The 19,678-nt window shown below is 37.3% G+C and overlaps 1 protein-coding gene across 7 annotated transcripts in view; it reads right to left on the minus strand.

Annotated features, from left to right (window-relative positions):
• KDM4B (lysine demethylase 4B) overlaps positions 1 to 19,678 on the minus strand; it is a 189,640-nt gene that overhangs the window by 53,604 nt on the left and 116,358 nt on the right. For 6 of the 7 annotated variants that reach the window (XR_011919846.1, XM_072404900.1, XM_072404899.1 and 3 more), the window contains one exon: positions 9,774 to 9,893. Coding sequence is in view for 5 of the 7 variants with exons in the window: in XM_072404900.1 (XP_072261001.1) it covers positions 9,774 to 9,893 (120 nt within the window). In the remaining 2 variants the exon portion in view is untranslated. Of the gene's footprint in view, positions 1 to 9,773; positions 9,894 to 19,678 lie in introns of those variants that run through there. The other variant, XM_072404905.1, reaches the window with a different exon arrangement.

The raw sequence follows: 19,678 nt of genomic DNA on the forward strand, positions 1-19,678 counted from the left end.
TAACCAACAGTAACTATCACACACCCCTTTCTGTCGGAGGGCCTAGGAGATTTGTTGATTTATAGGATTAAATGATCAAACAGTAATAGAAAAATACAAATGGGGTATTGGATGCACTTTTGGCAAAGACTTGTGGGAGAACTATGACGCCATAATTTAGGTGTCTTTATGTCTCCTCTTCAGCATAAGACATCAGGCTGAAAAATTAGATAATTGTACCCTACCAATATATGAACATGACAAGATTACATGACAAAAATTGATTCATGAAATAATAGATTGTAGCATAGATATCAATATATACATGTTTATAAATGATGTACAATCATGTTACATTGGGCCAAATTTATCAAGCAAAATCGGTTGGCCGGTCGCGCATCCGTATTAGCAAGCTGAAATGCGAAGCGATCGTGCTAGTCATCAACTGGATGAGATCGCGGCCAAAGCCGCGCAGCATCGGCAGCTTTACACTGGCGAGCTGGCATCAAAAGTCACTGTTCCCCTAAAAAATCATTCTTTCTAATGGCACACATATCACCCTTAGCCAGGAGGAAAAATTCTGCCATCTCCCTACTACTCAAAAGTTGTTGGCTGAAAAACCAACAGTTGCATTCCCAAACAAAATATGTCTGGATTCACTGCAAATGTTGCAAAGCGAGTTTCAAAGGAGATTTAAAGAGCTTCATCTCCATGAACAGGGCAGAGCTTTTCCGAAACCCATTTTCTGTTGACATTGAAATTGTTGATGCAATTTACCAAATGGAACTGGCCAAATTACAGAATTGTGACTCTCTGAAAGATGCATTCAAATCAAGCAGTTTTACTAATTTCTATGCTTCTCTCCCCTCTGAGACATATGTTAATCTCAGGAAGCATGCACTCAAAATGACAACCATCTTTGGCAGCACCTATGTCTGTGAACAGAGTTTTTCCCAAATGAAGTATCTGAAATCTCCAACAAGGTCCAGACTAACTGATGAACACTTGCATCACTTGTTACGACTGTCAGTAACAAATATGGAACCGGACATTGACTATCTCATTAGCCAAAAGCAGGCCCACACTTCCCATTGAAATACTGTTAGTTTATGTTGGTTAAAATTGTTTTTCATTTTATATATAGTATTGTTCTTTCATGTTTTTTATACAATAAATACGTTTTGTGCAGTGTGCATTGGAATCTTCTCCTGTTTTTTTTCCAAACTATAGTACGGCCCCCCGACAGTCTGAGGGACCGTGAACGGCCCCCTGTTTAAAAAGTTTGAGGACCCCTGCTATAAGGTATGAAAAGACTCTAAATTAAAAACATCTGAACATTAAATAGATATAAGATTATACATTACAGCGCAATAATATGTTACCTGAACAGGAGACACCTTTATATGTATGATAAAAGGAAAATAAAAAAAGCATTTTTATGGACATGTGTGTATATATAAATATAGGTACGCTGGGTTTTTGAAGCTGATGATCCTCAGAATCTGCTGTATGAACCTAGAGAAATATCCTCTAAATAAAGTACCAAAACTGATATTTCTACATTAATCACTGAATGGAGATTGAGAAGAAATCTAGAGTGGTCCTCTGATCTGTGGGCTGTGGTCCCCGCTGACTCCCCTATTGCTTGCCTCTGCACTGGGGGATAAGTGCATTATTTATGTTTTACTGGTATGTATTTATGTGAGGAAATGACATTATGATCTTGATATTTGAAACTGATGTAAATATTTTGTGAAACATGGAAGTAATAGTCTTTATGCATTGTGTTGTAGTGCTGGGATACTTAGTTGTGTTGTACCGTATGTATCCCTGAAGAAATGGACTACGAAACGCGTTGGATAAAGGACAAATCTCAGTATATGTACTATGTGAGCACAATATATTTTAACAAATTAAGCAACGGTTGTTTATGGATGAATGTGATTAATAAATTGTATTAAAATGTTTAAGCTTTTATGAAAAAAAAACTGTTGTTAAAGTTCCATTGGTATGTCCCTTTTTTGTTCTCTATAAAACCTTATTGTTTTCATTTTTTTGTCTTTTGTTTAAACTGGCCAATACAGTAGAATATCAGCTTCCTAGCCAGTAGTTCTGTGGTTACATGTTGTGTATGTTGCCTTCCTTCAATCAACGTGGAAAATACATTAGCATAACCCTGTATTTACATGATTTCTATTTTATATTCACACTTTTTCAACCAAACTTCACAAAAAAGAATTAGACCACCTAATTATTCATAATTCAATGAATATATTTTAATTTTATATATTACACAATATTTTTTACCAGAAAAAAGTTTTTCCAAAGAAACATTCAATAAAAATATGTAATAATTAAATGATTTATTAATCATTAATGCTTTCTCCTCCTGGGTATTTAGGCAAAAAGCTAAACATTTTTGTATAATAATTTGAGCAATCCTGCTAGCTTATTGTTTTAAATACACTATTGATGCTCTCTAATAAAGCACCCAAATGAATTAGCCTATTTGTTCTTACTACTTCTTTCCATTTAGAGAACATGTTCTCAACACGATTAGGAAATGGAGAGTAAGGTGGTAAAAATAAAACAAAGCTCTTTACCTGGCTACTTTTATGAAAGGGGACATTATCCATGATTAGGATGTCATACTGAACACTTTTCACTAAAAGCATTTAAAACCTCAGTAGTAAAGCGTATGTACTTTTCGTCAAACTAAAAGTGACAGGTCGTCACGCCCTTTCCCCGCCCATAATCCCTCCCAAGTCCGTCCCACATCCAACCTATCTCCAGCCTAACGCCATCCCCCTTAGCCCGCCTAAATTCCAATCACTCTCCACCCATTTATCATCTATTGACTAGACATGTCCTGGCATGTCCAGTCATGTCCAGGCATGTCCAGGGGATTTTAAAACAATTTACAATTATGTTTAATCCATCCCATCTCCAGCCTACCGCCATCCCCCTTAGCCCGCCTATATTTCAATCACTTTCCACCCATTTATCGTCTATTAACCAGACATGTCCTGGCATGTCCAGTCATGTCCAAGGGATTTTAAAACAATTTATGATTATGTTTAATACTGTAAATAAAATAAAAGGTGTCTTATGTGTTTAAAACAAATTATCTTTATTTACGTCACCCAATGTTACATCTATTTATTATCACAGTAGGGTATGCATGTTTGATTGTAATTATAACAACGCAGACATAATTGTTTCATTCACTTTACTACATAGTCACATACAATGCGGTCATTTTTTCTAAAATCGTTTGTGAATGTTTTTAATACATTTTCAAAAGGCATCCCTTTAGCAATGCAATGTAAGATATAGATGCAGTAATTGCTGCAGACTGAACTAGCGGCGTCCTGTATTTGCTTGTTTTGATATCTTATAATCTTGGAATTTCGCGATAAAAATTGCATGAATTCATTAGGAAATATTTCATTTTCAGGTGATATTCCATAACTATCCAAAAAATAGACGAATAATTCGTACATAATATAATTAAAATTCAGTGCTTTTCCCACTGATGCGATTTATCCATGTTTACAATATAGGCCGCCGGTCTGTCGATGACTTTGTTTCCCGGTAATAAATCACATGGAAATAAGCCTTTAAAAGATGCGCCGGGCATGAAAGTCTGATTTAATAACGCTGGTAATTTCATAATTATTCATTTTATTGAAAATCGTACAATACTTCTCTTCTGTTATTTATTTCAATAATATTCTCATGAATTGAAAACACAATCATGTTAATAGCGTTTTGCGTAGGTTCCGCAAATCTAATTTCAGCGCAGGGAGATTCACGGTTTTTACTAGAGAGAAATGTCCACCAGGTTCTTGATCAGGCAATAAATCAAAAGCGAATAAAGTGTAACCGTTCAAAAATTCTGAACGGTCCACCTTTTAGGCGTTGTCAGCCTTTTGCTTGCCCGAAATATGTACGAGGGCCATATATTAGCGAACATCTGAAGCACCTTGAAAATTAGGTTGAAACGGTCTTGCAGGTATCTGCTGTCCATCCAAATATAAGGCGGCATAATTTACATTGTGGTGGTTGAAGCACAATGGATTACTCTGGTAATTACCCGAAAATGAGTCGTTGTCCACAAGTGCTAGTATTACAGTTTTGGAATGTTTCCGAGAAAGAGGTTTTGGTGGTTCGATATGCGCGTGCCAGCAGGAATACTATAAGAGATTGACTCCATAAAAATTCCACCTGAACAATTGAGACTAAGATACGACGAGGTTGAAAGAGCCGTTCTTGTAGGCTGTGTACAGGTTTGTGCCCGGTGGAAAGTTAGGCCGTATACTGGGCCTGGTGGGGCATACGTGCGAACGTTCGAAAAAGAATTTAGACGATACGACACCGTTTTGCGTTACAACGAATTTGGAGTGTCTGTTGTAACAACAGACCATATAACAGAGGTTTCTGCGGATGATGATTCAGTTTTAACAAGAGAGAATGACGCTTTATCGATACAGAAACATTTTTACCCAGATATTAAGGTGGAGTTTTATACGATGTTTGTTTATACTGATATAATTCAACATCAGCTTGTTGGCGATAGTTATGTACAACTTTTAAGAACTGTGGATATTAATGGAAAAAATGGTGACTATATACCTCTCTGCAAACAACACTTTGACACCATTACAATTTCAATACTATCGGATCAAGCTAAACCTATTAAATTCAAATACAGAAAAACGATTGTCCGATTACACTTTAGACCGCGTGCGGTGACGACGTATCAAAAATGCTGTCCCAGGGAGTGTACGGCGACCCGGCTATTATTACATAATGCAAGCTGGCCATGGTTTGGACGGTTTCAATGGCGATGAATTCATGCACGGCGCCGGCATCGCTGGACTATTTCAGGGTTTGTTCCGCAGGGTAGTTCCTTTATTCAAGAAAGGTGTTGCCCTTGTAAAACCGCATGTAAAAACAGCGGCTAGGAACACTGTCGCCACAGCATCGTCAGCTGCTATGGATAAAATAAATAGACCTAAACATGAGCAGGAAGGCTCGGGTGTCGTACAAATTAGAAAAAAACAGCGGAAAAGAAAACGTGCTCTTGACGGCGTCATCCTCCCCCCTTTTATGAATAAAATAGCAACGTCTAAGAGGCGGAAGAAAGCAAGAAACCGTTCCCCGGGTGACATCTTTTAATTGCCAGCTATGGCTTTCATACATGATGCCTCTGCCGAGTACGCCAAATCAGAGTTGGAAATCTTTTAAATACCACCCACGCAGACAAGTATTGAAAAATCCCTTTATGTAGAGGTACAGCCAATTGCGCCACTAGCAGACAATGCGCCGTTGGAGTTCTTCATCTCTTGGAGCGGGAAATATTATTACGATCTAAATAATACGCTGTTATACGTCGTTTGCCGAATCGTAATAACACCCCCATACCTGACGGGTCCCGTGTTGGTCTTAAAAATTACCCTATAGCTAGCCTTTATAGCTAGAGCATATATCGAATCCCTAATAAATTATAATTCACAAACTTTAGCTGCTCAATTCACAGCCCGATTATTCTATAAAGATACCGCTGGTCATCATGATGACCAGGCTCTTGACGGGCGTAATGAGGGCTTCATAAAGAGGTCGCAATATACGGTACGTTCCAGAAGCGTTGAATTAATGGGCCCCATTTATGCCAATATATTTAATCAACCGAAGCTGATACTGAATGGATTAGATCTAAAGATAAAGCTGACTGGAAACAAAGACTCTTTCTGCCTTATGTCTGCTGAAGGTACCCAATTTAAAGTACAAATACAACACGCCTCCCTGTATGTCAAAAGAGTTCATGTATCGCCCGCTGTAAGAATAGGCCACAGTCGCGCTCTGTTAACAGCTAACGCAAAGTACTCGGTCGATCGAGCATCTCTTAAAGTGTATAGTACTCCTGCTGGCACGCGCATATCGAACCACGAAAACCTCTTTCTCGGAAACATTCCAAAAACTGTAATACTAGCATTTGTGGACAACGACTCATTTTCGGGTAATTACCAGAGAAATCCAATGTGATTCAACCACTACAATGTAAATTATGCCGCCTTATATTTGGATGGACAGCAGATACCTGCAAGACCGTTTCAACCTAATTTTTAAGGTGCTTCACTTTATTCGCTTTTGATTTATCGCCTGGTGGACATTTCTCTCTAATAAAAACTGGGAATCTCCGGGCTGAAATTAGATTTAGGGAACTTACGCAAAACACTATTAACATGATTGTGTATTCAATTCATGAGAATATTATTGAAATAAATAACAGAAGAGAAGTATTGTACGATTTTCAATAAAATGAATAACTATGAAATTACTAGCGTTATTAAATCAGACTTTCATGCCCGGCGCATCTTTAAAGGCTTATTTCCATGTGATTTATTACCGGGAAACATCAAAAGTCATCGACAGACCAGCGGGGAAAGCACTGGATTTTAATTATATTATGTACGAATGATTCGTCTATTTTTTTGATAATTATGGAATATCACCTGAAAATGAAATATTTCCTGATGAATTCATGCAATTTTTATAGCAAAATTCTAAGATTATAAGATATCCAAAACAAGCAAATACAGGACGCCGCTAGTTCAGTCTGCGGCAATTACTGCATCTATCTCTTACATTGCATTGCTAAAGGGCTGCCTTTTGAAAATGTATAAGAAACATTCACAAACGATTTTAGAAAAAATGGCCGCATTGTATGTGACTATGTAGTAAAGCGATTGAAATAATTATGTCTGCGTTGTTGTAATTACAATCAAACATGCATACCCTACTGTGATAATAAATAGATGTAACATTGGGTGACGTAAATAAAGATAATTTGTTTTAAACACATAAGACGCCTTTTATTTTATTTACAGTATTAAACATAAACGTAAATTGTTGGACATGCCAGGACATGTCTGGTCAATAGACGATAAATGGGTGGAGAGTGATTGGAATATAGGCGGGGTGGGGGGAGGGCGGTAGGCTGGAGATGGGAGGGATTAAACATAATTGTAAATTGTTTTAAAATCCCCTGGACATGCTAGGACATGTCTGGTCAATAGACGATAAATGGGTGGAGAGTGATTGGAATATAGGCGGGCTTAGGGGGATGGCGGTAGCCTGGAGATGGCTTGGATGTGGGACGACTTGGGAGGGATTATGGGTGGAGTGGGTGGGAAAGGGGCGTGTCGACCTGTCACTTTTAGTTTGATTTTAAAGTACATACGCTTTACTACTAGTGACAAAATGAAATTTATTGACCTCGAAAAACTCTCCCCAAAGGAAAGAGGAGGAGACTTTGATAGAAAACTACTTCAAAAAGAGTCCAGATGGATTTATCAGCTCAAAGCCAATAAATTTCCAGGCTTGAATGAAATCATTAGTCATAAATCTTTTCTATAATTACCAAAATATTTAATTCAAGATTTTATTTAAATATAAAAAAACTTTTTTTTTTCCTTTTCTCTCTTTTTATATTTAGAATTACTGACCCAAATTTTGTCATGAGATTTGATTTGATATGTATTTTCCGTGAAACAATGTGATACAATGTACTGTTTGGGTTAAAAAATTTAATCCAATACTCCAAACTGTATATCCATTTATAAATACATTGTCAGTAATTTTCTATTTTTCTTTTTTTGTATCTCTGGGACATGGGGAGCGCATAGCCCCAGCTTTGTCCATCAATAAGATGGCCAACGCTGGGGCACTCTTTTGTCCAATGGTGAATGATCTATTTAGATCACCCAGCCATGGACACAATGCGCTCCGTGTCCCCTGTGCTTCTCCCCTTCCTCTGCCCGCTTCCGGTTCCATTCTGGCAGCCGACAGTGACGGGGAATCTTCCTTTTCTCCTTTGCACGTTTTTGGGGGGGTGAGCTGGAGACACGTTCTCATGTTTCCGCCCCATGCTGTATCAAAACAGAGGGGGCGTGAATCTTCACGTAAACGCTCACTCTATTAGTGCGGCTTTTAAAAGCCGACAGCTCAGACAGGTTTAGGCTGCAACACAAGGAGGATATACTCCAAACGTTATCTGTGTGAGGATTTTTGATAATAATTTTTGAGAAATACTTGTTGTGCTTTATAACATCATTTGAAAACATTGGCCTTTTTCTGGTATGAGAAAAGAATTAAGATAGACTCCTCTAGTTTGTATACACTTGTATTTGAAGTTATTCTTTATTACACAGCATCTGCTGAGTTTGAAGATGGATAAATAGAACCTAAAGAAACTTGGAAAATTGTTTCCATTAGTGCAACATATAGTTTAATATTATCATTTTACCTTGTACAGGCTAGAGAGCCAGTTGTTGCTAGATATGAGCTGAGAACATGTTTAATCTAAGATGATCTCATACATGTGTAACACACTATATTATTTGTCATTATTATCAACCACAACTATTCACATTACCCAGTATATTTGGGTGAATGTTGAGCAAGCACTACACCTAAACCTTACAACTTGTATTATTAGAGTTAAAATGTGGATATCCTAAAAAAAAATATTTGTAAATAATTCTTAGGCAATTTATCAGGAAGATATATGAGATAATCCTCACCTGCTAGCCTATACCACTCTGCTGTTCCGCTACAAGTCAGTGCTCTTTTTGTTTGGAGGAGATACCCACCCTAGAGTGTTGTTGTGAACCTTGTCCAAGAGGTGACATAGAAGAAATTCTTATTTGAAAGGATATACTAATGTTATAAAATAAGGGTAAATGAAACGCTGTTTATTCTTGTATATCATTAGATCTCAATATTTTAGTCATGAAGAGGTTTTAAACCTGCGAAATGCGTAGAAGAAAAATCAAAAAAATACTATTTGACTTATACGAGACCTTGCTATGATGTGAAATTGTCTTTCATTTTACTTATATGTAGCTATATTGTTACTTTTTTACTTATGTTTTAAATCTTTTAAAATGTTATATTTTCAGTTATTTTAAAAAAATTCTGTGCCCAAAAACTCCCGTTTTTGTTTGTGATACTTGTAAGTTGGGTGAGTATAGGTTAACAAATGTATATATTCAAAAACCAATCATCCCCTTTACCATCAAATAGCATCCATCCAGGTCTGTCTGTATATCATTCAATGACCAAGGAAGTGATTTTGATATAATGATACGAACACCCCTATATTTAGATATGCTAAATGATACCCTAAATAAAATGTCTGTTTTAGATATTGTACCTTGTCATGATGAAGTGGATCACCTGGATAAAAGCTATGTGACAGTGCATACGGGTGGGAGAATTAAGCACTATGGAATGCTTCGTAGGAGAACTAAGGTCTGGCTAAGAGACTGGCTTCAGGGACATCTTGAAAATCAACTAAAAGGTAAAGAAAGCATAGTGCCTAAGCACCTTAAAGCCATTGTGTTGACCAGGAACTCCTCTGTATACCAAAATATTCTAAAAGCTTTGGTACTCCCACCCCTGGGAGCATGATCCCAATCCAGTGACATTCCAAACAGACCCTGATGTTTGACAGGCATGTAGAGCACAATTGCAACTTTATCCCACTGTTCACAACTGTGTAAATGCATAAAGAAATTGAATCAATGTTAGAAGACAAAATCCCCAGAGATCCATCAAAACTAATGTTTTGAATTATGGACATTTTGTCCATAGAATCAACAGGTCTACACCAGAAATAATCAATTACAGTTAGGGACCTAGGCTCAAAAGGGTTAATGGTTTACTGTAGCATAACTATGTAACTAGCATAACTAAAGATGTATTGTTAAGAACAAAATGTTGCTTACCTGATAGATGGCGTTGACATTTAATGAAATAAATTTGCCTTTGTAAATATTTCCATCAATCCACCTTAACTCTACTAACTCGCCCTCAGCTGGTGGCCCATCTCGAATACAATCCCTGTTCTGAAACATGGAATGCAAGCAATAAACATAAATAAAATATAAAATGTTTTAAAACAGCATCCATGCTAAACCATACTGGTAAATTTATAATCAACTTGACATTTTACGTGTGTATAAATTTGCAAATATTTTATTCAGTCATCATTGTTTTATTTGGTCATGAGAAAAAGCAAAAGTTCTCTTTCAATTCCAAGGTATCAGGACTTGTCTGGTCCTTATTAGAACTTACAATTAGGTAAACACAACCTAAGATGAACAGAAACGCAAGATATATTACAATATGCAATTTATTTAGCAAAGACTAAGTTAAAAAGCAGAAGCAGTGAATAAAACATTAACCTGGCGGTCTAATTATGCCAGTATTTTTATGCCAAAAGCGGTACATTGTTTTGCATGGAAATTTATTTTACATTGTAGGCCTATAATTTTTAAGCATAACTCACTGAAATATTTCCAATATTTAATAAATTTAATAATATTTAAATAAAAAAACATAAAAATCTGTTAAAACAAGGGTGCATAAAAAATACTGAAACCTGTAATATAACTGTACAGTAGCAGTTATAATATATATGTATTATATATATAATAAAATGAATTCTTTGTATTGGATTCAATAGTTATTCTGTATTGAATCGACACATGCACCGACGTCAATGGGAACTCGCGGCGAACATCAGTGCACTCGCCAGGGGAAGATGGGAGGAAGAGGACGCGACCCAAGGATGGGATCTGACAGGCAGGACACTGGAGGATGCCGATAGGACCAGGAAAGTGTTTATATTTTTTGTTTTTAGCTACCCTGAGTGTGGCTCAGGGTTACCGCTTTTAGCATGGTCGCACTCAGGATTATCGCTCAGGGGGTTAAGTACATCTCTACCACTTACACAGGAATTGATAAGGAGGCGGGTAAGAAGCAGCCAAGTGCTGCTAAACCAATGAACTTGATTACCTAATTATTACCAAGTGCGATAATAGTAATAAAAGAATGTGCTTTGCTAGCATTAGATATTGCAGCTTGGTATTGCATGCTATTAAGTCTATGATCCACCACCTTTTCATTTTTTGACCCCCCTCCCCCAATGTATTCCCCCTAGACAGTATGAAGCATGCATGTTGTTAGCCCCCAAGTGCAAAACTTTACATTTCTCAATATTAAATGTCATTTGCCACTTGATTGCCCAATCAAACAGTACATCCAGGTCTGCTGGCAGATTATAGACAACCTGTATGGAATTAAATCCATTACATAGTTTGGTGTCATCTGCAAACAGAAAAGGTACTTTTATTCCCAAACTCTATATCATTTATAAAGATGTTAAAGGGTTAAAGGTACACCACTAATAACCTTAGACCATTCAGAGTATGAATCACTACTCTCTGGATGTGCTCTTTAAGCCAGTTCTCTATCCATTTACAGACTAGCTTTTTTAAATCTTTTGACCCTAACTTGCATGTTAACTGTCTGTGAGGTACTGTGTCAAAGCTTTTGCAAAGTCCAAGTACACTATATCAACTGCTATTCCACTGTCTTACCTGTTTACTTACCTCCTCATAAAAAGAGGATACATTTGTTTGACCCTCTATCTATCAATTAGTTGATTTTCAATTTCTTCCTTAGCACCAGGAGACCTATAGCAGACTCCATTAACTGTGAATTATGAATCCCCATATTCAACTTCAGCCATAATGTCTCAACCTAATCACTTGCTTCACCAACAATTTCTTTTCTCACATTCATTTTTAGATTACCTGTCACATACAGACAGCCACCACCACCTTTTTGTTTGACGTGTGACGAACTAAAAAAAAGTTTTGGCAGTTTGCTGGTCTAGAGAAATCAGGTGTGTGCTAACACAATACAAAAAAAACAAAACATAGATGGACTTTAACCACCTGGGCGTTACACTGATGTCTAGATTTCTGTACCAAAAGCGTTACACTGTTTTTCATGAATTTTTTTTTAAATTGTAGACCTGTAACTTACAGAAATATGTCCGAACAAGGGTCTAGTAGATATCATGAATATAAAAAAGGTTTGAAACACACAACCATGTAAAAAAAAAAATACTTTTAATAAAATTAAAATACACAAAAATCAGCTTAAACAAGAATACATAAATAAATGAAAAATACTAAAAATGCGATAATTCGGTATACTGTATAGTAATATATTTTTCTAAAACACCTGCCTAGTGTCCAACAGTTCAACATCACATACCTATAGACAAATCCACATAAATATATTTTTTAATAATATTGTGTTTTGGACTGGATACAGAACTTTGTATTGAATCCAATACAAAATATTTGAATTTCCCCCTATGACCCCCATCGACGGGCACATGCACGGACGTCATCAGGAATCGCCGAGGGACGCGTACGCGAACGCCGGGTTCTAATTCTTTCCACACTTTCCGCACTCTGTACTTCCATGCAAAAAGTGTTAAATTTTTTGCATGGAAATTTATTTTAGATTGTAGGCTATAATTCACCGAATTACTCAATAATTACTTCAAATTCACCGAATTACCGCATAACTCGCCGAAATATGTCCAAAATTTTATAAATTTAATAATAAAATTTTTTTTGAAAAACATAAAAAAAAAAACCTTTAAAAAAAAACCTTTAAAAAAAAAAATCTTTAAAAAAAAGTTTAAAAAAAAAAATTGTGTATAATGTAATGTACAGTAGCCTATATAATATATATTATACAATTATATATATTATATAAGGATTTCTTTGTATTGGACTCAATACAGCTTTTTTTGTATTGAGTTCAATGCAAAGGAACTCAATACAAAATTTTGAATTTCCCAGCCCCGCCTCCCGCCCGCACCGACGCATGGAAACCCCGGTAATCGTCACTGCACTCGCCGGCTGAAGCAAGAAGACAGAAGACGTGTCCGGAGGAGCTGCGGGGAGGTGAGTATTTTTTTTTTTCGATCGACGCTGGATCATCGCAGCGGGGACCAGGTAAGTAATGGGAAATTAGGTAGTGAGAAAAGTTCGGGTCTATCGATTTTTGCAAAATCGATAGACCCGAACCAAGGTCGGGCTTAACGGTCAGGTGGTTAAAGGCAGCACACATAACACTGAACATATTTCTATACAAATGTTTTATTTAAAAACACAACAAAACAATGCTATTTATTGTTTCTATGTCAGAAAACATCATAGGCGATATTAATAAATAGTTTATGGTTGATTCTCCCAACACATGAAGCAGGGTTTCTAGATGGTAAGAATTCTCTACACGTTTCACGGGGACCGAGTCCGGTTCATCAGGAGATTTATTCTTAGCTTCTCTCCCCTATGTTGCCACTGAATACATCAAGGGGGACCAATCTGGGCACAGAATACAGGGTAAGGGACCAACTGTTAGCTCTGCGGGTCGTGCCGGCGCCGCTGCTTCTATTTGCAGGCACAGGTGCCGGGTCCTATCTTTCAGGTAGAGTAACCACAGTACCTGTGTCCTATGCCAGAGTTCTTCCTGCTGGAGACTTGCACTGATGTTTGAACTGGCGTGGGTGTGTCTCTCTTCATCTATGAGGCAAGACATACACGCCCGCTGTTTCTACAGCCTATGGCTAGTATTTAAAGGCACTTCCTACTACAGGAAGGTGACTGAGCAATCTCAAGGTTTTAGCTTGGTTAGACTCCTAGTGCAAAGGTGCTTCCTCTGTCTGCTTTGCTGTGTACCGGACCTTGTTTACTGAACCCTTGGACTTTGCTTGTTTGCGCCTGACCCTGACCTCGGATTATGTTTATGGACTTTTGCCTGATTTGCCGCCTGACCCTGACCTCGGATTATGTTTATGGACTTTTGCCTGATTGCCACCTGACCCTGACCTCGGATCTTGTTTATGGACTTTGCCACCTCCCTCTTGGCAACGCAAGCCCCCTCGGTGCTTGCACCGAGTACCCTGACCCCTCTGGTCAGCTGCCACTGACCCGGGGATCGCTCTGGAGTGGCACCTGGCAGCTACCCTGCGGCCCAAGCCTATCCTCACCATCGGAGGCTCTAGTGAAGACAAGGTAGTGGCTTAGTTACGCCCCTCGGGAGCATACCCAGTCAGTGGCACAGTGGGTCCACACCCACGTGCATTACACCAACAAGGCAGGTAACATCCAGAGGTAGCAACAGGTTTCTAAAAACTATTCAATATATCCAGCTGCTCTCACCAGTCATAACTGTGCTCATATATTTACTCCTATTATCAATTTAAAGCATGCTACAGCTTATTTATTACAATAAATAATAAACTGGGGGGTTAGAGGAGATAGTCTGGATATCAGGGCTATACATTATTTAGGGCCAAAAAATTTAAATGAGAGAAGGACAAAGACAGGGTATTTTCGAATGCAGTAATGTATAAAACCGTATGGATAACGCATGTACAATGTTACAATTCACAATAGTACACGTATCAATTATATATATATATATATATATATATATATATATATATATATATATATATATATATATATAGAACCTTGCCACTTGATTTTCAGTGGAATAGAGTATAAATACTAGACATTGATTCCTAGGTACACATGAGCTGAATGGGAAAAGCAAGTAAATATCGTGTCTCGATGCGTTTGACCCTATATGGCTTCCTCAGGGAAGCGAAGACATCAAAAGTGCAACTGTATGCAAAAGACATTTTGTTATTATTAATATTGTGTGTGGCTAGTAATAAGACAATCATATTGGATCAGATAGGCTATACAGCAGTATTATGTGTTATGGACTGTCCAATAGATAAATACACTTAAAAAAATTAAAAACTTGAAAGTACACTTGAAAAAAATGTTTTTTGCTAATAAGACAAGCATATTAGTTCTAATAGTTTATACAGCGATATTAGACAATTGCAATTTTGTATGATAATGGTATGTTAAATCAATGATAGTCAAATGGCTATCTCTAACGATTTACAGCATTGACTTTTCTAAACCTATTGACCCTAATTTGGATATTAACCGCCTGTGGGATACAGTGTCAAATGCTTTAGCAATGTCCAAGTACACTAAATCAACTGTTACTCCACTGTCTACCTGTTTGTTTACTTCCTCATAAAAAGAGAGTAAATTTGTTTGACATCTTGGGCTTTCTTGAAGCCATGCTGACTGTAATGACTTAGCTCCCTTTTTAAAGATAGGAAGCCATCGCCTTGCCAGTGACTAAAGAGTCTCCAAAAATTAGAAATAAAAGCTTTGAAATAACTGAGCTCAGCTCTTTAAGACATGTGGATGTAATCCATCAGGTCCTGGCGCTTTGTCAACCTTAATTTTTCCCAGCTGTTTCTCAATCATATCAATTCTGGGGCCATTGTGACTCATTTAAGGCAGTGACATTGCTATTATGAATTTGGACTTGAGCTCTGCCATTTTCCTTTGTGTACACAGAGCTAAAAAAAAGTGTTTAGAAGTGTAGATCTGCCTTTTCTTTATCCCCAGTTACCAACCCAGCGACATGCTTTAAGGGTTAAGACATGCTGAGATCTGATCTTTTTACTATTAATATATTTTAAAAAAATTTGGGGGTTCGACTTACTTTCGTTTGCAATCTTTCATTTTGAAGTTATGCACATTTTATCCCCTTTTTACATCTTTTGTTATATTCTTTATAGTTTTCAAATGATGAAGGTGATACTTATTTTTTTATTTTTAGAATGCCCTTTTCTTGTTCCTTATGGCTTTTTTAACATCAGCTGTGAGCCACATAGGTTTTGATTTTAGCCTCCTAAACATATTACCCATTGGAATATATTTTTCAGTGTGCTTTTATAGAACAGACTTGAAACATTCCCATTTCTGTTCAGTATTCTTTATGGACAATATTGTCTCCAAATCCAAGTCACAGAGAGACGCCCTTACTAATGGAAAATTTCCTCTCCTAAAATTAAATGTTTTTATCTTTCCTGTTTTTGCTTCCTGTTTACAGCTTACATTAAATGAAATCATATTATGGTCACTGCTACCCAGATTCTCTTTTATATGCACGTTTGTTATAAGCTCTGCATTGTTAGAAGGAACTAGGTCCAGCAGCGTATCATTTCTAGTTGGGGCTTCTAGAAACTGTACCATAAAATTATCTTGTTAAATTTAGATAGATAAAAAATCAATTAAATTCACACATTTCCTCCCTTTTGCTGTTCCTGTAGTGTCATTACTCAAGTTAATGTCAGCCAAGCTATAATATCTAAAGCTAGCAAAGTACTTTCTTGTATTAAAAGAGGAATAGACTGTAGAGATGGAGATGGAGACCTGCCCCTGTACAAAGCATTGGTCAGACCACATCTGGAATATGCAGTCCAGTTTTGGGCACCAGTTCTCAAAAAGGTCATTGTGGAATTAGACAGAGTGCAGAGAAGGGCAACTAAACTAATAAAAGGAATGGAGAAGCTCAGCTATGAGGAGAGATTAGCTGAACTGAATCTATTCTCCCTTGAGAAGAGATGTTAAAGGGGGGATATGATCACCCTCTATAAATAAATGGTCCATATAAAGAACTATCTTCCCAATTATTCACTTTGAGATCATAACAAAGAACATGAGGACACTCTTTGCGTCTGGAGGAAAAGAAGTTTAAGCTCCGGAGAAGGAAGGGATTCTTCACTGTAAGGTCTGTGAAAATGTGGAATCGACTCCTTCAGGAGGCAGTTCCAGCAAGTTCTAAAGATTGCTTTAAAAAAAAGCTGGATAATTTTCTAGAAGCACATATTATAACAGGGTATAAAGGCTTTAAAGTAAAAATACCAGTGACTATTTCCCTAGTGGTTGAATTTGATGGACTTATGTCTTTTTTCAACCTAACCTACTATGTAACTATGTAAATCAGAACAGCAACTCTATAGATATACTGGTGTCTGTGTACGTTCCCTTACAATCATAATATTACCCTAACAGCTAATGTTTCTTTAAGAAATCGATACATTTTGGACTTGAGTTAGAGAAGATCGGTGTGATGGCCACCTTGTCCCTAGTAACCGGTTGGTGGTTTACCTTCTGGTACTTCAACTTAGCAAACTTCCAAATATACATAAAATGGCATCCGCTGGGAATGAGATAGTTGAAATTAGGGGGCAGATAGTTGAAATTGAGGGGCAGGACCATAAATGGTGTTTCAAGGAAATTGGTATGGCTCTGCACTTGTAACACTTGGCCTGTGCCTCTCCCTAATAATTCTTTTTTGCGGAAAGAAAACTTTGTACACTTGATGCATCAGTTTTTCACCATGAGATCACTACATAGATTCTCTCTCTCTCTCTCTCTCTATATATATATATCTATATCTATATCTAGATATAGATATATATCCCAATCTGGTAAGAAATTCCGTTTTAAGACCTGGAGTAGTAGTGAGCCAAAGAAATGAGGTGTTAGCAAATCTATCTTGAAATTGAGGAAAAGTGAGACTGTAAGCGTCCTTAGGGATGACCACAATATGAGCCTTCAGGGAGTCATTAGGCAGACAATCTCCAGATGTCAGAGAATAAAAGGTGTCCCCATAGTGTAGAGCCAGAATATTATTAACGGTCTTGTAGTGCATTAAGAAGAAACCATCAGGGCCAGGAGATTTTCCAGGTCAGAGTCTGCTTAATGGGCCATTTAAATTCCTAGAAATAGGGGCTTTCAAGGCATCCCTGTCTTCGGAGGACAGACATGGTAGGCCCCACTTATTTATGCAACTGCTAACATGAGAATAGTGAGTGAAGATAAACCAAATAAAAAACTTTTCATACATCAGTCTGTCCTGCTTGGTGTCTTATTTAAATGAGCAAAGGTACAACACTAATACCAAGAGGTTTGTGTAATATTGTGAGTTTAGAAAATGCCTTAATGAGCCTATGTTTCAAAACACTTTTATCCCTATTTAATGTACAGCGCTGCGTAATATGTTGGCGCTATATAAATCCTGTTTATTAATAATAATAATAATAATAATAATAATAATGCCTCTCCTATCCTAAGTCTATTTACATTTCCTACGTCACGATCTCCTATTCCTCAGTCTCATTGGTTTGGCTCACTTTATCAAGTAAATCTCTAATTGTGATAAAGAAGTAGTGTTTTTTTTTTTTAGTTTCTATTTTGTTCGGTAATTCTTGGTAAAACAAATAAAAGGCTAATCTGACAGGATGTAATCCTAACCTTCAGAAATCTCACTGCACAGTGTGTGCCAGTGTGTGAATAGAAACTTAATTTCACTATTAACTGACACAAAGTTTTACAAGTTGTTTTTAGGAAAAAAAGTCTTGCTAATTTTTTGGCAGATGAGCAACGTTTGATAAAGAGATGACAAAACTAGTTTATTTTACATTAAACCCTGTAAGGTGCTGGAAAAAATATTTTTTGACTGATTCATCTTACTTTGTATCATTTTTGAATTTGGAAAACCTATGTACCAAATACTGTGTAAACTGTATAGCAGACAATATTTTCAGGATATAAATGAGAAAACCAACTTGTAAGATACAGAGGTGTCTTGTGTCAGTTTTCTTTTTGGATCTAGCAGTTGCATTCCTAAATAAATATACAAAGTTTCTTCATATTTTTTGTTTACAACTTGGATGGACAGATGACCACTGGATGAGTATCCGAGTAACTGTATATAGAACACACCCCAGCCAGCAATTAAGCCTATTGTTTTGCCTACCAGGGGTCATCTCATGCTATTTATTGCTAAGTTACACTATTTGATCTGATGAATCACTGAATTAGGTTAGATGCAGCAATATGAGCTAACTTAAGCTACGTACACACGGCAGATTTTTATCGCCCGATAATCGGCATCGGCCGAAAATCTGCCGTGTGTACAGTCGGTGTCATCCATCGTCCGAACGACCGTCCTGCCGGATCCACGGACGATGGACGACAACCGATCCTAATGAAAGGGAAGGGGGAGAGCGCGCAGCAGGGTGCCGCTCCGTCGCTCTCCCCCTCCCCTCTCCATAGAGCATGAACGGTGCTGTATGTACATTGCATTGTGCAGTCCCTTGTCGTTGGAAAGGATCGTGAAAGATCCTTTCCAACGACAAAAATTGCAAGTGTGTACGCAGCTTTAATCAAAAAAGTCTAATACTTATGAACACATGCAAATCTTTGGTTTAATTAGAGTAAGAGTCCTGAATTCACTATTCTCCACACAGAGTTTGGTAGATGACCAGGGAACAACTGGCTGGATGAAAGCAATGAAGAATGTATCGATTAAGGATAAAAGAAGTGAGCTATATTAAAAAAAAACGCTAATATTGTGTAGTGACATTAGCCATGGACTAAACAAAGCAGCTAGCACTAACACACCCACTACCTGATCCCCACTGACATGTGTGAAAGATTAACACCATATGAAAAATGCTTAAAGAATATTGGAAGGATTATTGGAAGATATATAGAGGATTTGCTGGGAACTGCATATGGAAAAGCTATGTTGGGGGAAATCATCCCCAAAGTGAAAAATGATCCATTGGGAAATCAATTTGGTCAGCAGTTCACTGAGGAGTGGCTAAACGGCCCAATTTTCCATGAATGGAAAATGTCCAAGTGTTACCAATAGTACATTATTTAAAGGCATGAAGAATAAAATAGTAAAGGCTGACACAGCAGTTGTACCAAACCCCCAAACTCTGTCGGATCAGATTTCCAAAATTGCTGCTTGTTTCTCTGTGGTTGATTTGGTCAACACATTCTTTTCTGTACCTCTATTTTTTGACTTTGCCTTTAAGAATACACAGTTGGATAGTTAGGTTGTATGTCCATCAAGCTCAACCACT

Source organism: Pyxicephalus adspersus, chromosome 3 (assembly GCF_032062135.1).
Source record: "Pyxicephalus adspersus chromosome 3, UCB_Pads_2.0, whole genome shotgun sequence".
NCBI classification, from domain to species: domain Eukaryota; kingdom Metazoa; phylum Chordata; class Amphibia; order Anura; family Pyxicephalidae; genus Pyxicephalus; species Pyxicephalus adspersus.